This window comes from Acipenser ruthenus, chromosome 38 (genome assembly GCF_902713425.1).
Source record: "Acipenser ruthenus chromosome 38, fAciRut3.2 maternal haplotype, whole genome shotgun sequence".
Lineage (NCBI taxonomy): Eukaryota > Metazoa > Chordata > Actinopteri > Acipenseriformes > Acipenseridae > Acipenser > Acipenser ruthenus.
In genome coordinates, this window is record NC_081226.1 from 6,156,208 (window position 1) to 6,164,797 (window position 8,590).

At 43.6% G+C, this 8,590-nt stretch overlaps 1 protein-coding gene across 1 annotated transcript; it reads left to right on the forward strand.

Moving 5' to 3' along the window:
- Positions 1–529: 529 nt before the first annotated feature.
- LOC117964794 (antigen WC1.1-like) lies at positions 530–7,049 on the forward strand. The gene is made up of 12 exons (XM_059008859.1): positions 530–1,000; positions 1,477–1,776; positions 2,413–2,724; positions 3,043–3,357; positions 3,700–4,002; positions 4,421–4,492; positions 4,814–5,131; positions 5,532–5,669; positions 6,132–6,230; positions 6,569–6,640; positions 6,778–6,864; positions 7,000–7,049. Exons 1-12 carry the CDS (start codon positions 556–558, stop codon positions 7,047–7,049), a joined length of 2,511 nt encoding a protein of 836 aa, XP_058864842.1. The 5' UTR covers positions 530–555.
- The last annotated feature ends 1,541 nt before the right edge of the window (positions 7,050–8,590 follow it).

Sequence of the window (8,590 nt, forward strand, 5' to 3'; positions counted from 1 at the left end):
GAGTTTGTTTTGGGATATGTAAAATAGTACAATAGCCATGTCCTCCACCTGGGATTGAACCCACGACCCTCCGGTCAAGAGTCCAGCGCCCTAACCACTACTCCACACTGCTAGTTTAAAACAGTGAGTCAGGGATACCTTTAAAACAGTAACTTAATGTCAAGCATATTTGCAGGGAAATAGCTATAATTACACAATACAAATGCAACTGTTATCTGTAGTATTTTAAAATAATTTTATGCAAATGTATATCCCATTTATAACTTTAATTACTGTCCCCTGAAAGGAGCTAACATCTAACATGCCAGCTTTAATATACATGCAATTTCCACAGACGTGCCAATTAATTAATAGTCAAAACCAACAATAATGACTAATAATTGTGAAAATCGAAAATAAATACATACACAACTACTGAAATAGTGAAACTAACTACTACTAATTAAGAAATTAAGTGAACAATAGACACAAATAAATTCGGACACAAGTACCAAAAACCTGACACTTCTGCAATTATAATTGTCTAATTAACAAGGTTTAGGAATACACTTGTGCATGATGGAATCTCAAACAGGCTTCACATTTACTGCATGCAAAATGATCTTCACCATAGATTTAAATCTGCAAACCATTTGCAGGTTGTTGCTTTGGCACCAGAGTCTAAATATCTGCAGTTTTATGATTCCAGGTCAAGGAGTGCGGCTCAGTGGTGGCAGCGATCTCTGCTCTGGGAGAGTTGAAGTACTGCGTGGGAGCGCCTGGAACACGGTCTGTGATGCTGGCTTTGACCGGCAGGATGCAGAGGTTGTCTGTCGGCAGCTGCAGTGTGGAATTCCTCAAGAGGTGCTGGGAGCTGCTCGTTTCGGTAAGGGGCAGGGTCCGGTCTGGTCAGAGGAGATCCAGTGCAGTGGAAATGAGCCCGGGCTCCATGTCTGCCCCACCTCATCCAGGGAGCAGCCAAGCTGCACACATGCAAACGATGTGGGCCTTGTCTGTGTTGGTGAGTACAAGGAGGGTGAATATAGATGAACAGCCTGTTAACAATGCAAACAAATAGCACTACCCTCACTTCTATGTTCAACTTGACACCCACATACTCTTTCACAGTTATGAAAACCCATTATCATGTAAAGGGCATCTCTACAGTGAATAAAGCTAAAAATATATCAGTCCAGAAGACAAACATTTCACCTAAGGAAATCAAAAACACATCTGTATAAATTGTTTGTATACTGAGCTAATTCTGTATTTTTATTCAGTTGAGAAACCAGTATTGTAAATTACTGATTTTTAAATAAAAATACACTGAACATGTGACTCAAGGATCAGATTAGTAAAACAGATTTCCAATGATCAGGAATCAAGAACTAATGTATTACCTGATAGTGCTTTACAACTAGCAACAGGTATGTATGCACTGGAAAGGTAATAGGGAGCGACTCCACTAACTTCACTGTCTATATGCTTGCTCCGCAGGGTACAGGCTGGTGAATGGCTCTGATTCCTGTTCTGGCCGAGTGGAGCTGCATCATGAAGGAGTCTGGGGGACGGTCTGCGATCTCTATTGGGATCTGCAAGATGCCACAGTTCTCTGTCAGGAGCTGAATTGTGGTTATGCTGTAGCTGGACAGGCCCATTTTGGAGAAGGCAGCGACACAATATGGGCTGACAAATTCAGCTGTGAAGGCACGGAGGCACACTTATCAAATTGCCCCATCTCTACATGGAGACACAAGCCGTGCACTCATGTGAACGATGTGGGAATTGTTTGTTCTGGTGAGTAGCGTCCTTTTGCTTAATATACAGGACAGTTTTGTTTTTGTTTTTTTTTTACAATAAGTTCATTTAACATATTTAAAAGTTGGTGGATTTTAGTTAAAAAAAGGAGAGAAGCTTAAAAACTTAAATTACAAATCACTGCCAGTCCTTCATTTGAAATCGAAACATTATAGAATAATGAGACAGTTGGTTGAATATAAAATTGTCATGACCTACCTATTAAACCCATTGTTATTTATCTGTGATTAGTTGTCTTACCTTTCTTTCATCCATTTGATATGAAATCTGTTTTCTTACATGCACTTCCTTAAAACTTTGCTACAACCTCTTCTAAGTGTAAAATAAAACCTCAGTTTCAGTGAATGCTGAGAATCTCTAGAAAGCAGAGAGAGCATCATTGAGTTTTTTTTCAAATGAATGATTTGAAATGCCATATAATGTTGAACAATAGGTTCAACATTATATTAAACATGTATGTTTTTAATGGACATTTTTACCCATAACCTAGTGTGGTGTGCTTTGAATTATTTTTTGGCATTTAATATAGCAAACCATATGCCATTTCACCTCAGTTCTGATGTGGTTCATTAACCCTGCCCACTAGATTATTATCTTCCTCTCCTTTGCTCCCAGCACAGGCAGGTCGAGTCCGGTTGGCAGCCGGACCGAGTCGCTGTGAAGGCCGGGTGGAAGTTTACTACAACAGGACCTGGGGGAGAGTTCTCCACGACTCCTGGGGCACCACAGAGGCTTCCGTGGTGTGCAGAGAGCTGGACTGTGGCTCTGCAATGGAAGTCTCTAACTCCTCTCGATACGGGACAGGGGACAGTGATGTGTGTCTGACAGGCATTCGCTGCACCGGGGACGAGTCCCATCTGATAAACTGCAGCCTTCCACAGCAAGTCAGCTGCAGTACCAGTAACGGTGCGGCTGTGCTGTGCTCCAGTGAGTGCATTTCAAAAACATGATCTCATAAATAAAATATCCCCATATGTATTGGGGTGTCCATGCTGTAATACAAAGACACTTCTCATGTATGTTTCAGCTTTTATATTAAGCCCTTTTATAGCTAGACTACTTAAAACCTCTCACAAGAACTTCTTTGGAAACAAGACTGAATGCTGAAAGGGGTTGATCTTAATGCTTCTGATTCATTATTGATCACTGATTCTGTCCCTCTACATCACGTGGTATTCAGTCAGTATGATGACACACTATTATTGAATTGATTATAGGTCACTGACTCTGATTCTTTCCCCCTAGATCACACGGCCCTCAGGCTGGTTGGGGGAGGAGGTGCCTGCGCTGGGAGGGTGGAGGTTTATCACAACGGCTCCTGGGGGACGGTCTGCGATGACTCCTGGGACCTGGCAGATGCTGAGGTGGTGTGTAAGCAGCTCCAGTGTGGGACGGCACTCAACGCCTCAGTGTCAGCCTCCTTCGGCCAGGGAACCGGACCCATCTGGCTGGACGAGCTGCGCTGTCAGGGGAACGAATCGACTCTGTGGGAGTGTGCCTCAGGAGGGTGGGGGCAACACAACTGCAGACACAAGGAGGACGCGGGAGTCGTGTGTTCAGGTACAGGACTGCAATAACTCACTATACCTAACCATTGGAAACTGAGCCATTAGCCATTAATATGTTAATAGTGGAAACCAAGGCAATATCAATTACTACATACAACTTATTTAAACTGAGAGGAGGAGCTCAGTAAGCAGGGCAGATTACTGGTGATCCTGTAATACATGAAGATTTCAAACCATTTATACCACCTCTCCAATTTCTAGCTGATTGTATTAAAACGTTTTATATAAAAAGCTTTTTAATATTGTCTCGCAGCAGTATTGTAATCAGGATAGTTCTGAGTGTCATTCATTGCAGTGCAGTTTACTTTCACGGTAGTATGTTTTTTTTTGACAGAGTTCAAGGATCTTAGACTGGCTGAAGGCTGCTCTGGACCAATAGAGGTTCTCTACAATGGCACCTGGCGTAGTGTCTGCAGCAACAGGATGACACAGATTACAGCTTCAGTGATATGTCAGCAGCTGAACTGTGAAGAAAGTGCTGCCATTAGAGATGCACAATCCAGGCTGAGTTCTGATTACAAATGGCTTGATGAAGTGAACTGCCGAAGACACGACTCTACACTGTGGCAGTGTCCATCCTTACCCTGGGGTCAGACAAATTGCTTTAACTATGAGGTGGCTGCGATTGAGTGCACAGGTAAAGATCTCCCTCTGTTGTTCCTCTGCTGGGCACCTGATGGCTCAGCAGTTAAAGACCACAGGTTTGAATCCTCCTCCTGCGATAACAAGGACACGCTGCCCCTAGCAAGTTACACAACATGGTAGCTGTGTTACTGGAGGTACTGTCCTTTCTAAGCAGGGATGTGTTAAAGTACAGAAAAGCAGGGCCTCTTTAGAATAGAGAGGAGATGAAACTTAAGAGATCCCAATAGAAATATGCCCAGGCCTTATGGACACCCCTACAGCAATATCTTCAGAATACTTTGCATTCATCATTTCTTGTTTCAGCTCAAAACAAACAAGACACAAAGCAGCAGCATGCTTGAGCAGAGTGTGAATGCAATGTACTTTTTTTTCCCAAACACTGAATTCACTTAATTGTTTGTTTTTAACAGTGAAAGAGAAGCCGCCTGTCACCAGCATACCCAAGTCATGCTCTGAAGACCTCACTCAAGAGCACTGCACAGGTTATTTTTTATTTAACAGCGTCTAAAAATAATGCATACAATTGCAAAAGCATGACCTTACAGTGACATGTATTGACATTTTAGACAACATTGTCAACGTTTGGTCTTTAAATTTCTGTTGTAAACTAATTTTAATGAGCGGTTCTTAAGTTTCCAATACTAAAGAGTCTTTTTTAATTAACACTGAATTGTGATTGCCTCTGATCTCTGAGACTGGTTACCTAGATTTTTTTCCAGAAAGGGAAATAAAGCCTCTCACTACTACTCACACAGCAGCCTCTGGGCTGAACTGATTCAGTAAGCCCTGCTGTTTTATTCCAGAGCCAGCAGAGCTGAGGCTAGCTGGAAGCTCAAGTCCCTGCTCCGGACGGGTGGAGGTGCGGTTCGAGGGGTCCTGGGGGACAGTCTGCGATGACTCCTGGGACCTGAAGGACGCCCAGGATGTCTGCAGACAACTAGGCTGTGGGGCAGCAGAGAGCACAGGGGGGGGTGAGGCTACGTTTGGACAAGGGAACGGCACCATATGGCTGGACGAGGTGAACTGCAGGGGCAGCGAGATGCACCTGTGGGACTGCCGGCACTCTCCACTGGGACACAATGACTGCGACCACAAAGAGGATGCATGGGTTACCTGTGCAGGTGAGAGAGGGGGTTATCTGAGCAGGGGAGATGGAGAATTAACTGTACTGGGGAGATGCTCTGTTGTGTTTGGCAGGTAGTACTTGCTTACATTGCAAATTTCATTTTGTTTTACAGGTGTTCCAACTACTATCAGCTCTCCATTGAAAACAGGTAAAAGCAGCACCTTTTAAACTTCACATACACTACTCTCTTATACACATAAACACAAAAGCACAGCTCTAGGGGGAAATGTTTCTTATTGTGTAGCTTTCTGAATTTGGGAGTCGTGTGGATAAACAAAGGGAGGCCTCAGTTAGGGCTTTCCTATGTAAGCAATGTGAATACAGCTTTTTTGCTTTATTTACAGTACAGTACCCAACTGTTTACAGAAGTGTCTGTCTGTCTTCCTGTCCAACAGAAGCCTCTCCATCCAGGCTGCAGCCACAGAGAGACATGACCATCCCATTGATAGCCTGCATCGTGCTGGGAGCTCTGCTCTTTGTGGTGTTGGTCCTGTTAGCCGGGCAGCTGCAGCACAACAGGATGCTGAGGAGAGGTAGGGAACAAATCCCTTTAAAGAGACGCGAGCTCAGGAAGGTGACACACTCCGGTCCTAGTGCGCTGTTCTAGGATTGTATTCAGTAATGCCCTACACCGGCATTTTAAATCTGCAGTGCTTTCCAGACAACACAAATGCACTACCCAGATCCTTTATAGCAGAGGTCATTGTTCTGTGCATCTCAGATGACAATTTATAAATCATTCTCTTTTATTAATGATCTGGTTAGAGAAAAAGCTTGTATTGACCCACATGTGTGATACCAGCCTGCTGCGGTAGAGGCAGCAGAGGACACCATTTTGGCAAGTTCTGTCATTAATTAAAGAGCTGTTAAAATGGCAGTTTTAAATAAAGAAAAGAAATGGTGTTCTTGCACTGTGGATCACTGAAGGCTGTGCTGTTCAGTACAGTGTGTGCAGAGCTGTGTCACTGTGAATGAGAGCCTGTTTCCTCCCATAGGGATTGCTGAGGAGGAGCTTGACCCTTCCCATGAAGCCGTTTACGAGGAGATTGAGTACAAACTGGCCAGACAGGGAACCTATGATGCGCCCAGGAGAGGTGAGTAAGAGGGGAGGGGGAGTGGAGAAAGAGAGAACCAACACACACATCACACTGCCACACAATCCACAAACATGACTCAAAGCAGCAGACTTGTAAACCTCTCATCACAGGAAACACTACAAAGAGTGGGAGACAGACAGGAACAGAGCAGCAAACAGTAGATAATATGTAGTTACTTAGGGTGTAGATCACAAAACCACTGTTTAATTTTCTAACCTGAATTCAGTAATCCAAACATTGAACAACAGCTACAATAGTAGACCGTGTGCAACAAGTAGCAGGTAGTGAATTTGCAGAGTGAAAGCAGGCAGCACTAACCCTGTCTCCTGTTCCAGGGAGTTTCCTTTCTGATGAGCTGCCCTCTGACTACGATGATGTGGAGGACAGTGAGGGGAACCCCATCCCAGGTAAGGGGGGGCTGTGTTACAAACCTATGAAGATACAATTCTCTCACCTGTATCACCGATTCTGTTCTCTGTCTGGTTTAGGTGAAGCAGTGCTCTCTCTGGTCTGTAACACTAATGCTGTTCTCTGTCTCTTTTAGGTGAATCGATGCCTTCTCTGGAAGGAGAGACCCCAGGGTACTATGACGATGCCGTCCCTATGAACAGTAACCCAGAAGATTTATCAGGTGAGTTCTTGCAGACAAGCCCTGTAGAGGAGCCCTGCACCAAACCCAGTCTTGGAGAAAGTAAATGTATTCAATCAGGTTCCTAATTTAGCTCACGTTTGTCAAAACCTCAGTAACTGCTTATTGTTTGTGTAGGTAAGTCCCAGGACTGTGCAACATCCCCCGCCATGCCCGTTGAGCAGTAGAGTGGGTTTGATTCTAGGGTGCCAAGTAGTTTTTCTACATTTGATGGGTCAGTCTTAATGTTATGTAAACAGTTTTATTTAGCACTGTGAACCCTGTGACTCTGTTAGTGGACAATAGGATGGAGTTAATATGCTGAGGGTGAAAGCAGGTCAAACCAGAGCTAATCATGATTCCTGTTCCTAGGGAGTTTCCATTCTGACGAACTTCCCTCTGGCTACTATGATGTGGGGGACAGTGAGGGGAACCCCATCCAAGGTAAGGGGGACTGGAGTCTACAGTGGGGAGGGATTGGGAGGGCCCCTCAGATATCCTGCCCGGCTTTGCTTAAACCAATCCCTGACCCCAGATCTATGTGAACCCTCCCACTGCGTAAACTCAACCAGTCCCTGATTGTGTGTGTCTCTCTTTGGCAGGTTTTCCCCTCACTCCCCATGGAGAGGAGAGTGCCCGGGCCGCACTGCCCCCTGAAGAAGGACCCGCTGCACCTTGACAGGACTGACTACGATGATGTTGGGGAGGAGTCTCCAGTTGAGGGTGGGGCGCTGTGAGGCTGGCAGTGTGTCTGGAGGAGAATAGAGGGGCAGCTGGAGCCCCCTAGAGTTCTAGAGCTGTAAGAGCGCCATTAACTGTAAACCTGCCAGACAGTTTCACTGCAGTTCCATCTTTCCTCTGGGATTTCACTGTGAAACTCCATTGGCTGAAAATTTAGCAGGCTTCTCATAAAAGTGCTTCATGTAAAAAATGAATGTTTCTCTTTATGCTGCAAAATTGTCTCGAATGCTAATTGAACGTTGAAAGAAACTAAGAAATTTTATTTTCCCAAGAAAAATAAATCATAAAATTATGATTGTTGCAAAGCAACCTCAAAGATCAGCATTTTATAGATATATTTAAAAAGAAATCACTCTTTCTGGCTACCAAAGTATCTGAAACAGTTCAGAATGTAACTAATAGCCTTTGGGTGGGTTTTGTGAAACACATTGTTATAACAATGGTTTTTGTGTGCACCCCCATCACAATTATGAAGGTATATACAGATTTCCAAATTTAAAGGAAATTCACTTGGCAGTCTGCTGTCTGTGTATTTTGTATCCGTTTTTTCTAGCAATGTCTCTTCTGGTCAGGTTTTCTTTTAAATCCAGTCCATAGTCTTTAAATACAGATTGTGTTTTAATAGGGGTCTGTGTTCCCTCTTTCAGCCTGTAATTGTGGTGGTGTGCAGTTTCAAAGGGGATCTGGTTTGAAAATGGATTGTTTTGAAATTCTGTTGTAAAGTTTGGATTTACAGAATTCCTGTAGCCCAACTCTGACAGTTAACCTGCTCGTAATTCATTTGGAGCTAGCTGTGCAGATAAGAAATTATTTCTATATTAAAATGTTAGTTTGTTTTTTATTATTTGAATATATCTATTCTGCTTTAATGTACCATTTCTAAACGTATAGCATTTCTTGCAGAGTGTGCAATGGCTTGAAGGCTGTATTCTATTTTTAAACAATAAAGTCTAATTTAACATCTGGCGGATGGCATGTGTTGAACACT